Source organism: Ammospiza caudacuta, chromosome 1, assembly GCF_027887145.1.
Source record: "Ammospiza caudacuta isolate bAmmCau1 chromosome 1, bAmmCau1.pri, whole genome shotgun sequence".
Lineage (NCBI taxonomy): Eukaryota > Metazoa > Chordata > Aves > Passeriformes > Passerellidae > Ammospiza > Ammospiza caudacuta.
In genome coordinates this window covers 145,009-169,120 of record NC_080593.1, presented here as the reverse complement: position 1 = coordinate 169,120, position 24,112 = coordinate 145,009, and the positions used below count along the sequence as shown (strand labels likewise).

At 47.9% G+C, this 24,112-nt stretch overlaps 1 protein-coding gene across 3 annotated transcripts in view; it reads left to right on the top strand.

Moving 5' to 3' along the window:
* The window catches only part of SMARCD3 (SWI/SNF related, matrix associated, actin dependent regulator of chromatin, subfamily d, member 3), a 75,472-nt gene that overhangs the window by 3,476 nt on the left and 47,884 nt on the right, over positions 1-24,112 (top strand). The window contains exon 1 of one of the 3 annotated variants that reach the window (XM_058809325.1): positions 21,763-21,918. The exons of the other annotated variants lie outside the window; for them this stretch is intronic. Coding sequence (XP_058665308.1) covers positions 21,841-21,918 — 78 coding nt within the window. The 5' untranslated portion in view covers positions 21,763-21,840. Of the gene's footprint in view, positions 1-21,762; positions 21,919-24,112 lie in introns of those variants that run through there. 3 annotated transcript variants of the gene reach the window in all.

The window sequence follows — 24,112 nt, the reverse complement described above, 5'->3', positions numbered from 1 at the left end:
GGTAATTCATTACTCCATTTGCCACAAATAAACATGATTAGTTCTTGGGTTATTGATCTGTGGGGTTCCCATGCTTCTCAGTGCAGGTTTAAATTAGCTCTTCCCAGCTAGGAGGACTTCTTCAGTACCTGCTGTTGCTGGATGGGCACTGGTCATCTCCATGATAAGGTGCCCAAATCTGCCACTCACATCCTCATTTTCTACCATTACTTACATTCTTCTTGTTGCTTCCACTGTGAATATCCACCTGTAGCTACCTGTCTGTTTTCCCAGCCAGTGCACAGCAAGGCTGCAGGAGACTTTTGTTTTTGCCACTCCTGCATTGGTGACTTCTCACCTTTCACAGCCTACACAGGTCACCTCACTGGTAGTGGAAATGCTGTGGTAGAAGAAATGCATACTGTTTTGCTTTGGAAATAAACAGCCTAGGGTATAACAATTCTCACTGGAATTGGAAGGGCTTATGTATGAAAACTCCTTCAGTTTTTTGATGAAGATGTTAATGTTAACATTCTGTTCTCTTTATCACCCAGCACCATCTCCTTGCCCAGTGCTGCCACTGTAGTTTCCAAGCAGAGTGCTTGGGCTGACACCTAGAATTTGGTGGTGTCTCCTTGGATTGAACAGCATTCCAGAAGCTTATGTTTTCTGGAAAGATGCAGCTGGAGGAATTGAGTGGTTCTTAATTTAAACTGTAAAGGAATAGGAGTTCGGGTGTTATACCAGGGGAGTTATCCAGGTTTTGCATTTATATAGAAATGTCCTGGATACATGGAACCAAGCAGGTATCTACAATTTATGTGCCTTTATATCTAGCTCACAAGGTTGCACTGTGCACACTCTCCACAGTGTTTTCATAATGCAAACACTGGCTAATAGGTCTTGTTCTGGAATGTTCCTTGAGGTCATCAAGTGAGGTGTGAATTGACAGCCTGAGGTGCCCTTGTCAGTTGTTTCCAATATTCACTGAGTAGATGTGGAAGTGACAATGACACTGTCATTTCTGTACTGGCAACTTTGTGGACAAGAACCTCATGAATTTTATAGAAAGCTGTTTTAGTCTTCCTTTAATTTTTTTTAAAAGCTCTGCATTCTCAGGTTTCAGAGTTTGAGAGACAAACTTCCTATCCTTTCCCTTCTGGCCTCTTAGAGTCCTGCAGCCTTCTCTGTTTTCTGTACTGGTTGGAACAATGCCCAAAGCAAGGGATAGAAGCATTTCTCCCTGAACAGAACTAGCCTTAGCTAGCTTGAAGGCCTTAGCTAGACTGAAGAATTTGCCTGCTCCAAGAATGTCAGTGTAAGATTCTATTCAACATAGTATTTTTTACCTTTTTACCCCCAAATTTGGCACACTTACTCTCTGCCTGTGAATAAATTTCTTAAAATTACTTGTTTAAAGGTAGTTCAGCTCCTTTCAAGATCCTAAATGCAGAGAAGAAAACACAATTTACCAGTTATATATATTTTATATTTACAGGTGCAATATGCACAGCTATTGCATTGAAGTGGGAAATCATGTAAACTTACCTTTTCAGCATGTGGCCTTTGATTTGCAAGTATGCTTTTGATGGGCTGCTCCCCTCTGGAGACAGGCTCCCTTTCTCCCCTGTGGAGAAAGCTGGGGCTGTTCGGTCTGGAGAAGGAAGGTTGTGTGGAAGTGTCTGCAGGGCTGCAGGGGAGCTGGAGAGGGATCTTTGTCAGTGACTGCTGTAACAGGAAAAGGAGTAATGGGGACAGACTGAAAGAGGGGAAATTCAGGTTAGATTTTGGGAGGAAACGTTTCCTGTGAAGGCAGTTGGACGCTGGCACGCTGCCCACGAGGGCTGTGGGTGCCCCTGGCAGGGCTCAGAGCCAGCTGGGTCAGGCCTGGGGTGACCTCGGCCAGGGGAGCTGTCCCTGCCCAGGGCAGAGGGCTTGGGACTGGATCATCTGTTAGCCCACTCCAACCCCTTAATGTTCTATGAGTCTATGATGTGAAAGAAATTTGACTTCGCTTGGTGAAATTGCAAGGCTCAACAAAGTATGATATTGAAAATTTATAAATGTATTAATTTAAAGAATTAAACAAGTAATTTTCCCCTGGCAAATACTATGATTCATGGCAATGGCAGAATTTCCAGTTAAAAGGTGGTGTCTACATGGAACAGAAGAGCTGTGTTTGCAGCTGTGAGACCAGTGAGGAATGATTTTAAAATGTTAATTGCAGATTTTTAAGCTTTCCATTTTCATGATAGAGAGAGGACACAGTGGAAGGTTACTTGAGAGGTTTTATTCTTGTTTGTTCCTTGAGATCATAGGGGTAACCACACAGTAATTGAATGGGCTGGCAGTTTGATCACTCAGTGTGGACAGGAGCCAATCTTAGCAGTTGCAGGAGAAAGTGCAAAGCTCATTCACTGTGGGATAGAATGGTACGGGTTGGAAGGGACCTGCACAGATCACCTAGCTGTGTTCCAACATTTACCTCCCTCATTGTAAAAGATGTCTTCCTTAGGTCTAATCTAAAATTGCCCTCTTTAGAACAGCAGTTTAAAAGTGTTGTCCCTTGTCCTGTCTTACAGGCCTTGGTAAAAGGTAAAAGGTCTCTCTCTCTCTTTCTACAAGCCCCCTTTAAGTACTGGAAGGCCACAAGAAAATCTCTCTGGAGCCTCTTCTTCTCTCTTGTCTCTCTCAGCCCATCTCCAGAGCAGAGGGGCTTCAGCCCTCAGAGCACCCCTGTGGCCTCCTCTGGGCTTGCTCCAACAGGTCCATGTTTGTCTTGTACTGTGGGCCACAGGTGAGGTCTGACAAGTGCAAACAGGAATAATCCCCCCATGCCTGCTGTCTGTGCCCCTCTGTTCGTTCTCTTAATACTTTACATTCTTGTATGAACCAAAGTCTCTAGTCCAACGGTATCTGTATGTGGTTTGTAAGTAATTCTTGTGCCACTTTCGTGCTTGGTAGTCCAGACCTATCTTAGTAAGGAAGTGAACCAGTGTGGACTGCTAAGAGCAGCACAGATCTAGATCCATGCCTAGATCTCCCTGGGATGTGCACAGACCAGCCAGGGCACCTGAGAAGAATCTGCTGTCATAGCTTTGCTCTGGACTGTCTGGTGCTTTCAGTCTCCACCATCCTCTGAAGTAAATGGTGGCGTGTGTCTTATGGACATTTGGCACATACAGGCTTTGCCAAGTGGTTTACAAATTTGAGAAAACTGGATGCTTCTTACCTACTTACTGTTTTTTGCATCTTCAGTGTCTCTTGGCAAGTCCTACGTCAGTTAGTGCCCCAGGCTGCCTATCTTACATGGAAAACATTTAATTCATTTTGAACTTAGTCCTCCATTTTTGTTGGTGATCCTCAAGTTCTTTTGTTACAAGATAATGTGCTCCTTTCATCACAGTGACAATTTTTATTCTTTATATTTTCCCCCTCCTCTGCAATATAAACGGGCACTCTGCCTCAGCTCCTCTCCATAAGAGGATTACTTTGTATGTAGTCTTTCTATATCTGCATGGTTATAATTCTGCTGGATGCTTTTAGAGTTGTGGCCAGCACTGGCTGCAGTGTGATAAAAAGCCAGTACTGACTGATACTGTGTTCTGTAATGTCTTCTGTCCAGCTCTTCATAACTCCGTCAAATTTTATTTTCTGACTGAATGCTTCTGTCAAGTGCTGCAGCCATCCTCACCTGTTAATATCTGTAACAATGTAAATTGCACACAAAGTTGTAATTAGTGGAGTCCTGGTTTTTGTTTGAAGACTTGATGTGTAAGTGTGGCACTGCAGGTAAGGAGTCACCGTGTGTTCTGTAGAGACAAACACATGTGCCCCATGGGTCTGTTATGTTCCTATTCTGTTCTCCATTGTGTCCCTGTTTTATTAGGATTAGAATTCTTTTATAGGTCATGTGAATAAAAGTGGGCTTGTCAGCATATTGCATTTCAGTGTTTTGAAAATGGCTCTCAGCCAGGTTTCCAAAGAATATAAAAGCTAACAAGGGAAATAGATAGTCAATAAAGAAAACTCCTTGTAAACAGTAAGAAAAAGCAGTGACTCATACAATGGTTGAGGTTGGAAGGGCTCTCTGGAGGTCATCAAGCAGAACTGGTTGCCCAGGACCATGTCCAGACAGCCTTTCAATATCTCCAAGCTGGGAGACTCTGCAACCTGTCTGGGCAACCTGTCACCCCCACCGTAAAACACTATTTGTTGGTGTGCCAAGGGAACCTCTTGTGCTTCAGTTTGTGCCTGTGGCATCAGATCCTGTCACTGGGCACACCGAAAGGAGCATGGATGCATCCCCTTTGCATGGTCCCATCAGGAATTTATATCCGTTAACGAGCCTTCTCCAGACTGAGCAGTGCCAGCACTCGTGGCCTTTCCTCACAGGAGAGATGCTCCAGTCCCTTTGTCAGGTTCAGGGCTGCTCTGTGCCCTCCCCAGTGCGTCCGTGTCTCTCTGGCTGGGCACAGCACTCAGCTGTGGTGCTGCAGTGAGGGGCAGGATCCCCTCCTGGCGCTGTGGCCAGGGCAGCCCAGGTGCCCTGCGCCTTCCCCTGGGGTCTTTGTCTGACAAACTGCTCCTGGGCACGTCCTGGTGCCTGGGGCTGTCCTTCCCCAGGGCAGCCACTGGCACTTCTGCTGGATTTTGCCAGGAATGTAAGGGTGCTGCAAGGTGAGGGTTCGGTGAGGGCTAACTCACCCAACCATTTGTCCTCAAAAAAGGACACAAATGAGCCCCAACACCTCTTCCTCTTTAAGGTCAGGCAGTCAAGGAGGTTCTCCATGCAAAGCGGATAATAAGTAAATGGGAAAGTGCTACGGAAAAAGAGAGACCCTGTTAGGCTGTTAGTCGAGGGATAATGGCGACAAAGCCCAAGAGCAGAGCTGCACTGACTGATGAGCCTTTAGGAAACTGCAGGCATGGCTTTCAAGAGATCTCAGATGGATGACAGCAATCCCTGGGACACCAGGAGCTGCTGATGGTAGTGGCTGAAGAAGGATGAATAAATGTTGTGTTTCTGTGCTTTTTTGGTTCCCCATTGGTGCTCAGTGTATGATGAATGATTTCCAAAGTCTAAGTAATGAAGCAACAAAATTAGATGATAATGCAACATTATTTGGTGCAGCAGAACCTAAATCTGTCTCTTAGGATTAGGGAAGAGTGTTTCAAAACTGGATGATAATATGGCAGAATAAATTTATATGTAAAGTGCATAAAGAAAATAAACCTGCTAATGTAGCCACATCATTGCTAAAATGATCTCTTTCAGCTCAGGAAAGAAATCTTGGTATCTTTATGGAGAGTTCTCTGTAAACCCGAGCTTACAGTAGCGATTAAAATGGAAACTTTGATGTTAGATATTACAGGAAATGAATTAACAAAGCTGAAGTTACTGTTGTAATATTGTATAAATCTGTGCCTCTCCTGTGTTGTGAAGAGAAAATGGAGTTTCGCATCCCTTAAGATGCAGTGACTAGTAGAACAAGAGGAATTCCACAAAAAGTGATTAGGATCACTAATCACTGAGAGGTGGAGAGATTTCCATCAGAGGAGGCATGTGAGAATTCTTTAGAGAAGTGAAATATGAAGGTACAAGTGCTAGAGATCATCAGCCACAACTGAGGAAAGGTAAAGCACAAATGGACTTAGAATTTATAGAAGATACAGGCATGTGATGAAATTATGAAGCAACAGGCGTAAAGCTAGCACAAAGTATTCTGGGTGTTGGGGTTTTTTTTCAGTTGAAGGCAAGCCCGGATGGCCCCAGGTGGGCAGGAGCCAATGGCACCTGGCTTGTACCTGCAGGGTGTGGGCACAGCCCCAGGGCAGGGCTGGTGCCTGTGCTGGCCCTGCTGAGCCACCTTCAGTGCTGGGGGCAGCTCTGGGCCCTCGAGACAAGGACATGGAGGGGCTGGAGTGTGCCCAGGGAGCGGGGCTGGGAGGGGAATGGAGCCCCAGGAGGGGCTGAGGGAGCTGGGAGGGGAATGGAGCCTGTCCAGGGAATGGAGCTGGGATGGGACTGGAGCCCTAGGAGGGGCTGAGGGAGCTGGGAAGGGGCTTAGCCTGGAGAATGGGTTCAAGTTGTTGGGAAATACTTATTTAGTGAAAGGGTTCTGAAGCCCAACACAGGCTTCTCAAGGAAGTATCGGGGTTGCCGTTCCTGGAGGGAAGATAAACGACATATAGACATGACACTTGTGGACATGGCTTAGTGGTGGACTTGGCAGTGCTGGAGTGTGTTGTATTTGATGATCTTGAAGGTCTTTTCCAACCTAAATGGTTCTGTACTTGTACTCTGTGATTAAGTGAGTGCAGCATGTTCCCCTTCGCTCTCGGGGCACTGCAGTACCTTCAGTCAGTAAATTGAGGCATAGGGGTGGAAGAGGGGTCCCTCTGCTGCCAGGAACGCTAAGCCACCAGACTTCCCCATTATGAGGCAAGCTGAGCACTGATCCTTGAGCTCAGATCCCAGCAGGGTCTCCTTCCCACATCAGGGATGTGGAGCAGGAGGTCCCTGTTTTGGCTGACACTCCTCCTCAAGTCGCAAATCTTAACTATCAGTGCAGTCTTTTCAGAAGGATGGGGAAAAGGCTTGGGTGAGGGAGGAGAGAGAATGTGAAACGGGATTGGGTGGCACCAGCAGTGCATCCTGCAGCCCAGGGAACTGCCTTGCTCCTCCTGCATGGCTGCAATGCAGTGCCACCTCCACGCAGGTCCCGTGCTGCAGGAGCTCCCCCCGGTGAGCTGGCCAAGGCGGCCGCAGCGGGGCAGTGCGGACCTGCCAGGACCGTGTCCGAGCTGAGCCGGGCTGAGCCGGGCTGTACGGACCTGCCAGGACCGTGTCCGAGCTGAGCCGGGCTGAGCCGGGCTGTACGGACCTGCCAGGACCGTGTCCGAGCTGAGCCTGCGGCGGGCGCTGCTCCCGCCCCGGCTGGCAGCCTCTGCCCTGTGCTGCCGCTGCCGCTGCTGGTGCTGCCGCTGCCGCTGCTGCCGCTGCTGCCGCTGCTGCTGCTGCTGCTGCTGCTGCTGCTGCTGCTGCCGCTGCTGCCGCTGCTGCTGCTGCTGCTGCTGCCGCTGCTGCCGGGGGCCCCCGGCGCACAGAGCCGGCTGATTTTACAGACGTGTGCTGGCTAAAACTGGTGGCAAAGACAGAGCAGAGATGCATGCTGCCATTGGCCAGGCAGCTTTCCTGGAAGTGCAGTTCTAGACCACAGGAAGCCTGTGGAGAGGAAGGGATCAGTTTTATTGCACATTAGATCAGTGAGAGTGGATTGAAAGAGCAGCAGGACAGCAGGAGAAAAGACAGGCATGCAGAGGTGTGTAGGTTGACAATGTCATTTTAAGTGTTGATATCAAAACCAGATATTAGGGATAATCTGACATATTATAGCAAATCGCTTAAAACATATTCTGAAAACAGGAATGGAAGAATGATTGATGTGCTTAACTGGGGGAGGTGATTATGGCTGTGTAAAACTCCCTATGATCTAAAAGATGCTGAAATGCTTTGGGCACAGTCTCCAAGAGCAGTGGCTGTCTCCTTGGCAACAGGAAGGCATCCATCTGTTGCCATGGCAACGGACGGAGGGGTGCTCAGGAGGGCTGTGCAGAGTCCTCAGCGCAGGCGCCCAGCTCGTGTTGCTCCTCCCTGGAGCAGAGGCTGTGGGCGCATTCAGGTGCTCTGATCCTGCAGCTGACCGGGAGGAGTGAACTGCAAGTGTTCCTGCTCCCTGTGTAAAACTGATGAATTGCGCAGTATTGTTTCATCTGGGGAGTTCCTTGCTAATTGCCAGCATTAAAGAGCTCTTTGCAGCTCCCCATAAGGAAAGTGTGATTTTTGCTATCCAGAGAGGCATCAGAGAGTGTTTGATGTTGATTCTTTCAAAGCCGTGCACAGACAGATCTGAAAAAACACAAAACAACGTATATGCAAAGAGTCTGCATCTCAGCAGCCCTTTCTGGTGTCTGAAAGTAGAATTGTGCAGAGACACTGACAGGCCTATCTGCACTGGATCCACCACATAAGAACTGCTAATAAAGTAAGCACATTATGTATAACAGGCACCACTTCTTCTAAACCCACTGTGATTCTTTTCTAAGGGAGCCAACTCATATTTGGCACCAGAAGTAGGATTGAAGCGTGGTTTGATGTTTTCATCTTTTTTAAATATGAGGCATGGGATGCAGAAGCACTAATGGAACAGTGGCTGGCTTCATCTGCAGACTGTCAAGGTCAGAGACGACATTGTTCTTAGCTGAACCTCCTTGCACTCTCAGGCACCAGAAACTAGGGAGCCCAAGAATGGGAAGGACTGTGGCATGTGACAGAGAATGTGACACAAAGTACAACACTCAGCTCTTCTCCCTCTGACAGTTCATGGCCCTGCACAAACACATCCCTCTCCTGGAAGTTCTCCAAAGTAAACTCTGTTTTGAAAAGCACTGAATTATCACTGGAACAGTGATAATTTCAAAGTGGTCAACTGAGAAAACTATTTTAGAAGCAGCATTTTGAATGCATTTCTATGTATTGTGTGTAGGTATTACTAAGCAGTGTTTAGTTTTTTTCATCAACAGCCTGCTTTTCATTCCAGTAGCTTCCTTCTAGTCCTGCATTAAAGGATAGCAAAACAGAAATGCATTACTTACCTTCATTAGCATACTGTTTTGCTCCCTAATACGTACCTTTTAAGGCAAAAGCCACTTTCAATCGCTGCTGCTGGACTAGCATATATGCTTGCAGGTAAAGGCACTCCAGGTGTTTTGTCCTTGCCTTGTTTCAGCTCCAGTCTCCAGGCTGTGGTTCCTCATACAAATTCACCACATGTTGATTGGCCAAGTTGATTGAGTTGCTTGTCATGCTTAACTCTTTCCTGAGTAGAATCATAAAATCACAGAATGGTTGAAGTTTAAAAGGACCTCTTGAGATTGTGTGCTCCAACCTCCTATCTCAGAGCTGGGTCAGCTTGAGCAATTTGCTGACTACCAAGTTCAGTGATCTTCTGAATATCTACAGTGATGGAGCGAACTTGCTCTTGGGGCAATCTTTTCTAAGTAAAAACCTGTTCACCTGTTGTGTATGTCCACCTGGTTCAAACATTCCCTAATCTTGTCTTCCTTCATTGACATCAAGTCTTCCTTGCTCCAGACTGGTCTTAGGAGCCTGGAATTCCTGACAGCCAATCTTGCCAATAAAGAAAGATGCAAAGAGATACTTCAACTTATTCTGTGTTCATTCTCAGCAAATCCCCTCCCACATAAGGCTACATTCTCACATATCTGTCTTTGACTGCTGAAATATTTGTAAAAACCTTTCTGTCCTCCCTTCATGTTCCTCCCTAGATTCAACTCCAGGTGGGCTTTTGTTATCTTGATGGCATCCCTGCATGCTTGGACACCGTCTCTGTATTCCTCCTGGGTCATCTGTCCCTGCCTCTGCCTCTTGCAATGCTTCAGCTCAGTCAGGAGCTCCTTGTTCATGCATGCAGGCTTCCTGCTGCTTTTGATTCATTTCCTGCCTGTGGGATGAACCAGTCTTGAATTTGGAGGATCTTTGAAAATCCACCAGATCTCCTGGAACTCTCTTCCTTCCAATTCATTGATTGCTTTCTACCCTGGTCCATCCTCTCATGTTCCTGAAATACCATCTCATGGTCTAGCCAAGGCTGCTCTGACCTTCACATTCCCAACCAGTTCTTCCATGCCCAGCAGAAGACCTCTCTGTGTCTGCTCCTCACTTGCCCATGTTAGGAGTTTATGGTCAGTGTGACCAGAAGCCTCATGGATTGATTGTGCCATGCTCTGCTATGCCCTCAGCAGACACTGGGGTGGTTGAAGTCTTCCAGGAAGACCAGAGGCTGTGGACATGGGGATTTTTCCTGCTGTCTGTGGTCTCACTATTTCTCCCTCAGCAGGTGGTGTGCAGCAGACACCTACCATGGCACCACATGCTGGTCCACCTGAGAACTCTGATCCTAACTCTGGTCTGCAGGCTCTCAGCTTGTGCTCTGTCCATCCCCAGAGGGAGCTCTGTGTGCTCCAGCCACACACTGAGGGGCTGAAGGGCTGAAGGGCAGCTCTTCCTCCTCACCCCCAGCCTGCCCTTGCTGAAGGGTCCGAAAGGCTGCAGCCATCAGCACTCCCGTCCTGTGGGGTGTCAGCTACCCTGAATCCAGTGCATGGTCAGGGTGAAAAGGGACCAGAGAGAGCATCTCCAACATGCGGGTGTTCAGAAGCTTTCTGGAGGAGGCAGAGGAGGCTGTCAGCCTGGGAGCAGATACGGCACCGTTGCTGCAGGAATCAGGAGAATGTGTCACAGCTTCATCAGTCTGAAGATAGGGACTGAGGGCCCTGTGCCCTCCAGCCACAGGCAAATGGCAGAGAAAGCATTTCACATGTTCCTGCTCCCTCAGATGCTTTGCTACAGGGAGACTGCAACAGGATCAGGAACTGAAATATTAGTTATTGGAGTTGTATGTCATCCATTCTTCACCAGCTGCCAGACAGAACAGTAATTTTCTGGGGGTGTTCTTCAGGGCTTTGTCTGGTTTGAAATGTCAGAGACCTTTTGTTTCTGCAGGCAGGCAAGAGATTTTTTTCTTTTTGATAGACAAATGGAGTTGAAGTGTAAGGGAAGATCATAAGCCTTACAATAAGACCATAACAGGAGAGAGATGCAGGTCTGGAACTGATTTTGATTAAATAATTTCTTACAAGGAGCTGTTGACTCCTTGCAGCACTGTGGAAGAGAAAAGGCATCCTGGGGTTGCATGGCAAAGTGGACGCAGGGCAGGGTAAAATCAGCAAATGCACAAGGCTGATGGGATGCAGAGGGATGCAGAATTGGGCCCTGATCTATATGCAGTATCTGTACTGCAAATAGACAATTTCAGAGCAAATTTTTGCCTGTGGCATTCCAAGAGGATTTAATCAGAGTGAAAAAAAAAAATATTTGCAAAGTTCAGAAGAGACAGAATTGCAGTTTTGTGATGTGCAACAGCAGCAGCTTGAACTGGGGAGAGGAAGGTTTGACTCGAATATAAGGAGGTGGAGAAACAGAAGATAAGAAAAAATTAGTAACTGTTAAAATAAAATCAGCCAAGTAGAAGAGTTGCTAAAGATCAAATGTAGCAGAAAAGGAGTAAGTTATGTGATAGACAGAAAAAAGAGTAGCAGAAAAGGAGTAAGTTATGTGATAGACAGACTTTTCTGAAGAACAGAAATACAACAAGATTTTTTGTGTTGGAATATTTCTTAGCTCCCTGTATTTCTTATTATTGCAATATTAGTGATTAACTTTCCATTACATAAACTTTTCACTAATTTTTTAGGTTTGTTTCATTCTTGTTTAGATTAGGTGAATACCCTACTGGAGATTAATGTCCAAGATCTGAACTAAAAGTATTTAAAGAAATAATGTTTTAATTTTCATGGTATCTCAGACTTACAATAACAATTTAGAAAGCCTTTCTCTCTATAACCTTAGCAGATATTTCTGTATTATTATTTGGCATAATATGTATAGTTAGCATTTAGTGTTGCTGTATCATACGTGTATATACCAGCTGGGCTGTGTATTCTGATCTATGTATCAGAACACTGGGGAATCTCTTTAAAGAAGGAAGCATAGTTACTGCCCAAGAGACAATAAGGTAGTCGAAATCTCCCACAAGTGTGTTATTTTTATGGTTTCAAGTTGCAGGCAGAGTATAAATTGATCTGAAAGCAGGTGTCGAGGATGGGTGCAGAGGGTAGGAATTCAGTGGCTGTTCCAAACAAGGGTAGCCAGACAGCTGGCATGCCTGTCGGGATGACTGGTGTTCTCCATTCCACTGTGCTCCTTCTATTTCCATCCGCTGGCTTCATCTGCAGACTGTCAAGGTCAGAGACGACATTGTTCTTAACTGAATCTCCTTGCACTCTCAGGCACCAGAAACTAGGGAGCCCGAGGATGGGAAGGACTGTGGTGTGTAACAGAGAATGTGACACAAAGTACAACACTCAGCTCTTCTCCCTCTGACAGTTCATGGCCCTGCACAAACACATCCCTCTCCTGGAAGTTCTCCAAAGTAAACTCTGTTTTGAAAAGCACTGAATGCCAGAATGATTCAACTGAGCCTCTTGTGCACGTTTTGAAGCTGATTTAACAAGTAGCTTGTGGCAGCACTCGTGTGCCTGGTGGCTCAGAGGTGCTTTCTGTGGGGACAGCTGCCATGCGCTGGGTGACCCCAGCCAAAGGCAGATTGTGCCTCTGAGCTGGAATTTGGGAGCTGCCAGCCTGCTGTGCCCAAAGGCAGCTTGGAGCTGGGAGCTGGGAGCTGCCAGCCTGCCGTGCCCAAAGGCAGCTTGGAGCTGGGAGCTGCCAGCCTGCCGTGCCCAAAGGCAGCTTGTGCCTATGAGCTGGGAGCTGCCAGCCTGCTGTGCCCAAAGGCAGCTTGTGCATGGGAGCTGGGAGCTGCCAGCCTGCCGTGCCCAAAGGCAGCTTGGAGCTGCCAGCCTGCTGTGCCCAAAGGCAGCTTGGAGCTGCCAGCCTGCTGTGCCCAAAGGCAGCTGGGAGCTGCCAGCCTGCTGTGCCCAAAGGCAGCTCGTGCCTATGAGCTGGGAGCTGGGAGCTGCCAGCCTGCCGTGCCCAAAGGCAGCTTGTGCCTATGAGCTGGGAGCTGCCAGCCTGCCGTGCCCAAAGGCAGCTTGTGCATGGGAGGTGGGAGCTGCCAGCCTGCCGTGCCCAAAGGCAGCTTGGAGCTGGGAGCTGGGAGCTGCCAGCCTGCCGTGCCCAAAGGCAGCTTGTGCATGGGAGGTGGGAGCTGCCAGCCTGCCGTGCCCAAAGGCAGCTTGGAGCTGGGAGCTGGGAGCTGCCAGCCTGCCGTGCCCAAAGGCAGCTTGTGCATGGGAGCTGGGAGCTGCCAGCCTGCCGTGCCCAAAGGCAGCTTGGAGCTGCCAGCCTGCTGTGCCCAAAGGCAGCTTGGAGCTGCCAGCCTGCTGTGCCCAAAGGCAGCTCGTGCCTATGAGCTGGGAGCTGGGAGCTGCCAGCCTGCTGTGCCCAAAGGCAGCTTGGAGCTGGGAGCTGCCAGCCTGCCGTGCCCAAAGGCAGCTTGTGCCTATGAGCTGGGAGCTGCCAGCCTGCCGTGCCCAAAGGCAGCTTGTGCATGGGAGGTGGGAGCTGCCAGCCTGCCGTGCCCAAAGGCAGCTTGGAGCTGGGAGCTGGGAGCTGCCAGCCTGCCGTGCCCAAAGGCAGCTTGTGCATGGGAGCTGGGAGCTGCCAGCCTGCCATGCCCAAAGGCAGCTTGGAGCTGCCAGCCTGCTGTGCCCAAAGGCAGCTTGGAGCTGCCAGCCTGCTGTGCCCAAAGGCAGCTGGGAGCTGCCAGCCTGCTGTGCCCAAAGGCAGCTCGTGCCTATGAGCTGGGAGCTGGGAGCTGCCAGCCTGCCGTGCCCAAAGGCAGCTCGTGCCTATGAGCTGGGAGCTGGGAGCTGCCAGCCTGCCGTGCCCAAAGGCAGCTGGGAGCTGGGAGCTGCCAGCCTGCTGCGCCCGTGCTCTGCTGGCGGACAGGAGCACAGAAACCACTGTGCTGTGCTGCAGCCAGGCCGCTTCCACTCCTGCCATGCTCAGTTGCTCAGATGAGCCTTAGCCAAAGCCCATTGTCCAGCTGGAGCCCAAGGGCTGTAATCGTGTCGCTGTGCCACAAGCTGCTGTGCTCAGGGTCTTGTGATTCCATACACGGATTTATGTTCTGGGTGAGTCGGCGCTGAAAGCGTTAGCAAACCATCCTACCTGCCCTACACACACAGCACAGTTCTTCCACCTCAGGATTTATCTTCCACCAGCTTGATCTTTTCCAGCTTAAATCTCCTGTCTAACATTTTAGGCCGAGTTGAGTTTTTTATCCTTTCTCCTGATTGGCTGTGAAACTTTTCCAAAATCTTCTTGTGTGAGAATTTAATCTACAAATATTTTGCTTCTCTCTTTTAGATCTTTGAAGGAGGTAAAAAAATCTGTGTGTAAAACCCACCTCAGAGTCCATGGTAGTAATTTTCCTTCCACTTGTTTTTATTACTTGTTTATAACTTTTCAGTAATGTTACATACAAATTATGTTTCTATTAAGAATTTCAGGCATATAATGTTTTACTACATTGCCTCTAAGACACATTTGCCATTTCCCGCTGGCTGCCATTGGTTTTTTCCCAAAGCCATTGTTTGCTGTAATGATGTACTGTTTGAGATTAACTCTGACTTTTTGGAGTAATCTGTAACTGCTGTAATTATTCTGCCAAATAAAATAATTTTAAAAGACATTTTGCCTTGTCTGGCAATGCAGTTTTTGTTATGATCACCACTATTGCTCGCTCTCAGTTCCATCATGTTCTAAGGCTGACATGATTGTATTCCCCTGTTAATTGTCCTTCCAGTTCAGCTGAAGGGGGACCTGGATTTATGAGACAGTCCATGCCAAGACTACTCTGTTTTCCTTCTTTAGTTCTGTCCTTTCTCCAGGCAAATTTTTAAGCAGCTTTGCCTATGAATACATCCTTCAGTCCTTATTTACTTACTATTGATTTGCTTAAACTATAGACACTTTTCAAATGACTTTCAGTGAGAATAGGGCATAATTCTTAGCATTGCTAGTATTGATCAAAATGAACTGTAATGGACTCCTGACAAACAAATAGGAAATCCTGTAGGTTTTCTGACAGTGCAGAAGGGCGAGAGTACTCTAGGCAGATGCATTATCTTCATCCTAAGTCCATGCAAGGCTCAAGAATTATTTTTGAAAGATAAAATAACTGAGCATGAGAAGGGTATGTGTGGTATGAATAAGCAGCCTAAGTTTACTAGCCTACTCTTTCTCAGATAAGTAGATTGATTCCTCACAAAGGAATCAGTGTCCAGACTTGAGTGAAGCCTTTGATACACTGTGATCTGAACATTTGGCTGGAACTCAGAAGACAGGTAAAAGCAGAACTTCAGAGTAGGGAAGGAGCTCAGTAAAGAAGACACAAAAGACATTGCAGTTTCTTCAGGATTTCTCTAGGGACTAGTGCCATTTAATATTTTCACTAATGTCCATAAAAAATAGGCAATGTAATAATGAAATTTGCTGCTGATGCAAATGGGTATTGTTGAAGCAGAAAAGAACAGGTTATGTGGGAAGAACTGCTGACTGTGAACTACACAAACAGAACCAGCTGGTATCTGGTGACAATTCAGTGCACAGCCATGCGCCTGAGGCCTTGTCACAGGAGTAGGCACTTTGTGCCAGAAGTGATCCAATGACAGTGCTTAAGGAGAAACACCCTGGTACTTCAGAGAACCTGGAGAGAACATGGAGCTGTCACTTTTAGGATGTTGTGGAGGGCAGCCATGAGCCTGGCGAGGTTTGACAGATTTCTGCTTGTGTGAAAAGTCTTGACGACACACGAGCATGTGGCCTGGACACTGGAGGTACAGTTCTGTCTGCCCTCATTCCAGCCAGGTTAACTGGGACTGACAGGTCTAGGGGGATACAGTATGGGTAAATAAAGGTGGTGTAGAATGTAATCTTATTCCCTAAAAGAGTTGCAGCTGAACCAGTTACTAAAGGTTAGGAGCAGGCCGGGTGATAACAGGCCACACCTGTAGCAAATAAGAACAGTGTTGTAAAAGAGTGGATTGGTGGGAGCTGGAGTCAGATGGCTGCTGCAAGGGCCTGGAGCAGTCAGTGCTGAGAGGAGCTGCCTACGAGAAACATCGAGGAGGTAGGAAACTGGTGATGTGGAATCCTTGCACCATGAGGATAATAGAACTCTTGATATATAAAACAACAGACAGGAAAGATGGAATGATGAGAAATGGGTACAGAATTTTAAGAAGGCAAATAACAGTTTCACTTGTTTAGTCTGACAAAAGGAAGAGTGTATGTGACAGGTATGTAGGAATGCTTCAAAGCATAAACATTAGACACAAAGGACCATTAAGGACAATGTTGATAAGAGTAAATGAAAATACTCACAAAACTCCAGAACTTGGATTTTTAGCAGCTATCCTGAAGGAATACCAAGATTTAAAGTGTTGTGCAATAAGCTGATAATCTGAAAGGGTTAGCTGTGACATGGTTGCTGTTGATTATACATAGAATCAGAGAATTGTAGAATGGTTTGAGTAGGAAGGGACTCTCCAGCCCAACTAGTAAACCAGGTTGCTCCAAGCCCTGTCCAACCTGGCCTGGAACACTCTTAGGGGCAGGTACAGCTTCTCTGGACAGCCTGTGCCAGGGCCTCACCACCCTCTTTGGGAAGAACCAGTGGTTCCCTCAGCTCTGTTCTGTCAGTGAGTGACAGCAGATGGATATTCTAGATGCTCTTACCAAACACATCCGAAAGCCATCATTCTGATGACCAAATATCATGAAGATACACTTTCTGAACTAGGGGGCAGTTGGTTTGAGGGTAGTTGTTGATAGGTCTTTTTCTCTGCTCCCTCAGGATTACCCACCAAGAATTCCTCTATTTCATTCACTTCTGAAAAATTCAAATCTGTATTCCCAACTCTTCTCCTTTGAGGACCAAAGTCTTACTACTAACCTCTCACACTCTGCAGTTCTGCTCTGGGTTAGAGGATGAGGATTGTGGCTGCTGCTTGCAGTGCTTTGGTTGCTCAGATGCTTGATGTTTGTGCACAGCTATTGCTGCACACAGTGTAGAGAGGGATGGTGATGATGGAAAAGTGGAGGTAAAGGCGTGGTAGAACTAGACAGCTTACCATGAGGTTAAACAGAATTGACTAAAATATTAGTATGGTTGATGATAATTCTGATGACTCATTATTTTGTATCCTATAATATTACATATATATTTGATACATTTCTCTGTCTTTTAGCATCCCTGCTGTTGCCTTTGATTACTTTTAAAATAATCATGAAATAAGATTCTCTTTCTACCTCTTCACAATGATGTTTGGAACTTTCAGAGGCAAACACTTCTCTTTGTCTTATTTCCTTCCTTCCTGCCTCCCTCCCTGCCTCCCTGACAGATTTTAGAAACAAGTACTGGAAAGGCCTAACAGAGAAAGGAACCTCTGTGTTACAGAATTTCAGTTTGTGTATGGAAATAAGGCAAAAGGAATCTCTGGCAGTCAGCTGGTGCTGTGTCCTGTCTGCAGTCAGAATCCACACCACCTACATCACTCTGGATAGATGCTTCTCTAGCACCTGTTCTTGAAAGACCGTTGGCGATGAGGAGTCCCATCCTTGCTGGACAAGCTCTCTCAGAACATCTGCTGTCACTGCTGTGCTTCTCCTTAATATCGAACATAATCCTCCTGGGAGAAATTCAAGCTGTTATTTCCTGTACTCTGTGTATGAGGAGCAGCTCTTCCCTGTATTTGCAGCAGCCTTTTGGCCACCTGATGACTGTTGTTTTTCTCTTTATCTTATTTGGACCCTACAGTTCTTGTCACATTTACTGACCTTCCTTAACCTTCCTGGTTTCTCCCACATTTCCTCTGATGCACAGAGCCCCTGACAGCAAATGAGATGGTCTGGATGAGACACTGACAGTTCATACCACGACAGAATTGCTTTGGAAGAGTTCCTCAGCAATTTTGGCAAAATTTAATTTTTCAACCTTAAGGAAATGTTGAGCTGGAACAGCTTGTGGTCTGGAGAGCTGAGGGGATGGGGAGAAGGAGGAGAGATGGAATGAGGAAAAATGAAGAATCTAGAGTACTGTTGTCAGTGCCTGTGCTGCCACCAAGGGGATGAGAGCAGTGGGGCAGCATTCCTGCAGTCTCCTGATCTCCTGGGATTTATCTGTTTATTTTGTGACAGGGTAGTACTGTTAACTCACATTCAGCTCACGATCTATCATATCCCCAGATGTTTTTTCTGAAAAAAAAAGTCTCTTCAGCCAGTTCTCCATCTCCTGTTTAGATAATTGCTGATTTATATCCTTATGTGGAACCCTGCACTGTTTCTGATTGAATTGTGGTTTGAAAAAAACAGGACATATCTCCAGGTCCTCAGGACTTTAAATTTGATAATCTCTTGTAGCAAACTTGTAACCTCTCCAAACTGTATGTTTCTAGGAAATTGAATAAGCTTGTTCTCTAAGTACATTATCCATATTGTTAATGAGACTACTGAATAATTCTGAACTCGGGAACAAGTGGACATTTCTTTAGATTACCAGAGCCTCTGTCTTGGGGTATTTTTCGGTTCCAGCATGTCTTCTACGCCACACTGCATCAATTCCAAAACTGTTGCAAATATTCAAAGTTTCATTGAAGACAGTGATGCTGACTTAAATGAAACTTGGGTGAGGGAAAGCACACCTGCTTAAGGCAATCAGCACCTTCATTACTTCTATGATTACCTTCAGACCAAAAAATGGCAAGTGGCAGCAAACACATCTCCCTAAAACAACTTGGTTCATCTCTTTTCTAATCGGACCATCTTAATTTAACAGCCTGAAAAGCCCTGAATAGCAGAAGTTAAACCAAAACCACACACACCAAGTGGGCTCCCAGTGCCCCAGGAAGTACCAGGCAAGGAGATCAGCCTTTCTCTGAAATGAAGTGGTCTGGGAATGGGACATGAAGCGAGCTGAAAGTGAGCATGAATGAGGCCCCAGCGTGTGCTCAGCCTTCAAGAATGAGTGGAGGAACGTGAGCCTTGCCCAGAGCCCCGTGGCACAGAGATGTTCCAGGTCAGAGATGGCTGGAAGCTGCCAGGATACCTGCAGCAGTTGGGGATCACTTGGGTTAAATCAGTCACTTTTTAAAAAGAACATTGACAACTATTTTCTACACTTTTATGGAGGAAAAAAAGTTGGAAAAATAGAAAACTAAACAATTTAAAATGAAGTTATATGCTGTTTCTCTTAATATGGGAAATTACATTCTGGCATGGTAACCTTCACCCTTTTGTGCAAATGCCTCACACAGTAGTTTTCCTGGACACTATTGTGAAGGGTTGAAGAATCACAGGAAATGGGTTTCATTCTCAGCTAGGTAATGTTGGGCAAGTCACTTCCATTAATTTGTACCTATTTTCCATTTTCAGAACATAAAAGCTGCATGTACTGATTTTTTTTAAGTGCTTGGAGAACTACCATCATGCTAAGAGCTGAGTTTTTATTATTACAGGATTTTAAAATATTTTTTTTTACATTTACTCAGTCAACGGCTGAAGCGAGGCTGTCATTCCTTAATTTTCAAGTGGCTGGCCTTGGAATTTGATGTTCAAGGAAACCTGGTTTTGGATGCCTGTTAAGAACATCCAGATAGATTACAATATATATGGTATTGTTTTCAGCGTAAATTACTAGCACTTCATAGCAAATGTCCTCCTGCTCCAGAAGGGACTCGGTGGCTATGGATGGAGCTCGGGGCGGCTGCGGTTCCAAGCCGTATCTGCAGCTAAGGGGAAAAATAGGAAACCCCTGACCTGCGCAGCCGAGCGCATGCTCCGGCCGGGGGACAAAGGGCCGGGGCTGCGGCCCGGCCCGCGAACAGCCGGTGCCGCTCGTCGGGCCGCGGGCGGTGCCGGTGCGGGCGCGGCGCGGGAGGGGTTAAAGCGCCCCCGCCCGCGCGTCCCCGCCGGCCCGCGCTGACCTTCACGGGGCCGCGCCGGGCATGCGCGCGCCGCGCCCGGGGCCGCGCTGCGCCCGCCGCGGTTCTGCTCCACCGGCCCGGCCCGGCCGGACCCCGGGCAGGCGGATTGGCCCGGGCCGGTCCTCGCCCGCCCGTGGCGGGGCCGGGACCGTGGCAGGCGCACGCCCTGCCCGTGCCGGGCGCGCCGTTGCCATTCGGTGCCGATGGTGCTGGCGACGGAGCGCGGGGGGACGCGAGGGGGGACCGCGCGCCGCGCCGCAGCCTGGAGCCGCCGCCGCCCCTGCCCGCGCCGGGCCCGTAAGGGCGGCTGCTGGAGGAGCCCTGCCGCCCGGCCTTGGTGCCGTTTCACGCGGCGGGGGCTCACATGGCTCCCCGCCAGGGGGGAAACAGCCGCACGGGCCGGGGCCGGTGCCCTCCACGGTCGGGACTGCTGAGACCGCCGGCCAGTGCGGCACCCACAGCTAGTGCAGACTTTGAGGAAAGTGCACGGTGACTGCCGGCAGCAGGGAAGGGGCTCACATGATGGGACCCAGCATTCCTGTGTGAGTCTGAGGTCTAAAACATGGCAGATACCAGCTACGTGCTGCCTTGCTAGACAAACTGGCATGTAGAATTTAGAGTCGTTTAGATTGGAAAAGGCCCTCCAGATCAAGTTAACCTGACATGACCATGTCCACCAGACATGCAGCAGATGGTTCCAGATTATATGTGCCTTTAGTTCAGCTAGAACTTAGGGAATTTTTCCAGCACAAAACAAGGCAAGGCTATGTTGATTTGTTTGGCATATTCCTTCTGAGAGGCTGAGAGGGGGAGCTGATAATCACACTCACCCTCCTTGAGTTTCGGTGATTCCTCAGGCTGTTGCCACATGCTAGCACTTAAGATTGGGGTGACCCTAAAAATCAATGGAGGTCACTGTCATCACCCCCATGTTCAAGAAGGCCATGTGACCTTCATGGCTTGCCCTTCGCTGCTAGTCAATGTAGTGTCTTTTCTGTGCTTGTTTTTATTGTTGGATGAGGGCAGAATAATTTTGTTTCTGATCTGATCCTGTTGTTTGCAGTCCTGCCAGAAAATTCACAGCCCCTAGACAAGAATTTCAAGCAGAGGAATAGAATAAACCCCTCTTGTAACCTGGCAACATCTCGCCTATTGCTGTGTTGAGGGAGAGCAGGGAAGATGGGCCCTGTGAGCTGCGGGAAGCAGATCGCTGCCCCGGGCCCTCGCTGCGGGCTCGGCCATCATGGAGCAGCCGCCTCTGCTCGTGGAATGGCCGCCGTGCTGCCAGCGTCGCCAGGGGCTGGGCTGCTGCTCTCTTCTCCCTTCCCCCTTGGGCTTCGCGTTCCCAGCAGTGTCCTGAGATGTTACACGCTGTCGTGCAGGGCTTTTTGTGACAAGCAGTGAACTGCTGATGTCTTACAGCAGCTGCGGTGTTAATAATTTGTCTGCGTCTGTCAGTCAGCCTGGGGTCTCTGGAACATCCCGAGCGTGGTCACTGGGGAGAGGTGGCGGGAGTGGGGGTTGGAAACAAGCCGTGGGAGCTGCGCCGCCATGCTGCCCCCCCACCCCCTTCTGCTGATCTCACACGCTTGCTTTCCCCTCGCTTCCACATGTTGTCCCTCCCTGTTCCCAGCTCCGGCCTCCCGCTGCTTCTCTCTTGTCCAGAGGGGTTAGCTCTCGTCTCTCATGCTGGAAATGCTGCCAGCGAATGTTTCTGTGTGCTGCCTGCCAGGTCCCTGGGGAAAGGGCCTGGAAATGCAGTGCAGGAGGAGCAGTGGGAGCAAGGGAAAACCACTGCTCGCCTGATGCATTTTCTAATGGGAAAACAGCCCTGCGAGGTGCTGAGCTCTGTGTCACTGCTGAAGTTGCCCCCTCCCCCTTCCCCTTGCCCCAGAATTTCCCATCCCTGATGCAGAGGAGGAGAGGCTGCAGCACTACCAGGGAAAACTGAGACGTGTTTTTCAGTTTGCCTCCTGCTTATCTCTGCTGTTTGGACAGAGAGGTTTAAAAAGCTGGATTTTCTGTCCCTGCAGAGTAAACAGACAGAGCCCGGCAGCACAAACTATTTCTGGCTTATCAGTGGAGGAATGCAGCAGCTGAGGCTGAGCGCGAGTGGGCCGTCAGGAAGGCCCTGAAGGGGCCCCCTCCCCACTCCGTGCTATTAGAAGTGTGAGAGCCCAGCAGGACTCAGAGGGGAGAGTTGGAGAAAAAGGCAGAAAAGGGAAAGAAAGAGGAAGAGAGAGAGTGAGAGAGGCTGAGCAGACCCTGATGGCTACAGATGAAGTTACAGGAGGGGCTCGCAAAGCTACGAAAAGCAAACTTTTTGAGTTTCTGGTCCATGGGGTGGTGAGTCGGGAAAGTTAGTGAGCTGGCTGGCTCTGAATAGAGGGATGAGTGGAAACTGGAGGTTCTGTGCTGGGCTGGATCAGCTCCTGCAGTGTGCTCCTGGGGCGCTGGTAGCTGCCTCACCAGGAGAACACTGGGGTCTGTAGAACCCCCAGCCTCTGCACTGATTCATTGTTAATACAGGCTTGTGTCTGGGGGGATGTGTGCTGTGCTTTTTGCTGTGATTCTCCATGAATGGTGAATAGCATGCTTTTCAGCCTGATCATGGTGCAGAATCTGCACTGGATCTAACCCATATGGGCTTGTAGGACACTTTGTTCTGTAATCAAACTTGTGTTTTGGAAAACAATTCTGATGAGAGCCTGATGAAGCTTTGGGGTGCTGCCTCTGGTTCTTGTCTCCAGTCTTGGCTCGTTTGTATCCTCTGGCTACTTAACAGGTGACTTTCAGGGGCTTGAAGAGATTAGCTCTGCAGGTCTGTAACAGTCTATGGAAACTTACCCACGAGAGAATTTCAGGGTGCTATGCTTAATTAAAGCAATCCTTCAGGTCTTTAAAAATGTTCCAGCTTTTGTTTAAGAATCAGGTCTTCGATCTCCATTTAAGGGGAAATGCTCACCCTGTTTTGCTGCCATTGGAAACGTTCTTTAAATGACTCTAGTGTCTGAGAGCAGTCACCATTTATAACATTTGGATCTCTAGCATTGATACACATTGAACAGAAATAAGGCTGTTAAAGAGCCCAAAGGAATGTAATATTATTTGGATGCTGATATTCCCAAGTCCTTCTTTCTTGAGGATCCTGGCATCTCCTGTGACACCTTTTTGAAGACATCAGGTGGGGGCTCTTGTACAGAGGTCATAGAAACCTGTGGGGCTCCAGGCAGGCTATTGAGTTGTCTCCTCGATTCAGGCTTACTCCAGATGTGTAGGCTCTTGTGTGTGTCCTTTGGATCCTGGATGTGGTGGGTGTGGCAGGGCCGGGGACTCTGAGGTGGCCTTGTGCAGTGGTGGGAGCTGTGCAGAGGAGCTGTGGTGCCATGCCAGTGAGCAGGCGCAGGCTGGGCGGGATTGGCGGCTGCTCGGGGTGGCGGAGAGCAGCTGTGCAGGTGGTAGCAGTGGTTTAGTTGTGGGTTTGTCAAGGTGGTCTGGATTGTGATGGCTGGATCTGAGCAGAACCAGGAGCAAGTTGGGAGGGTGGCATATGGGATGATTTTGCCTTTTCTAAAGTTTCCCTTGGCATTTGCACACCAGTGCTCCTCCTTAGTATCGAGAAGAGTGGCAAAAATAGTTATGGGAATTTGCTCATTCCACATCTAGCTGGCCTTTGTGTGAAAGCAGCATGCAGGGCTCTTAAGCCTGGGAAAATTTTAATTTATACTGGAATGAATATAGCAGAACTCATTTCCATTACTTATTTGGATGCCAGCAAAAGATGTCTGTTTTTTCTGCCCTGGGAGTTTTGTTGCTAGTGGCATCTTACTTGAATGTATGCATTAGGCTGGATATCTGTATATCTCTTCCTGCTTCTTGTTGCTGAGGCTGGGGCTTCTTGGCTGTTGTCCTGGTGCCTGAGCCCCTCTTGTATCACCCTCTCCTTTCCTTCATTATTATCTCCTTTAGTTCTGCTTTGGTGCCTGGTTTGTTCTTTCCTTTAGTTTTTTCCTCATCTCAGGTTCAGTTGGGGTAGTCACTCTTCCATTACTTTAAAAAGATGAAAAAAGCTATAATTTCATTTTATCTCTCCAGGCCCTGTATCCTGCCAAATAAGAGAATGTGCCATGCCATGCCAGCCATTACCTTGAGTTTGCCTAGCGCTGGCTCCTCTGTTTTATTACTACCCAAAGTGTGTCAACACCTGAATTAATTAATTGAAAAATCAAGTTGCATAGCAGACTTTAGTGGAATTTCTTGGAGTCAGAATCTGCTCTAATTTCAGGGACCAATCTCTTCTCCAAATGCCTATTTTTTTTTATTCTATGATAACATTATTTAATTTGGTTATTGAAAATTATTTTCTCTCCCCCCTCAAAAAATGAGGAGAAGCAAACAGAGGTAGAATGTTGTGAGAAATCTTTTTTTCTTTGTTGACACTTAAATTAACAGAATAATTCTGCAGTATTTCTTATGGGCACTTTGCTCTTGGATTCACTTGATCTTTCTGGAAACATATGTTCCTTGGCTAAGGTCACTT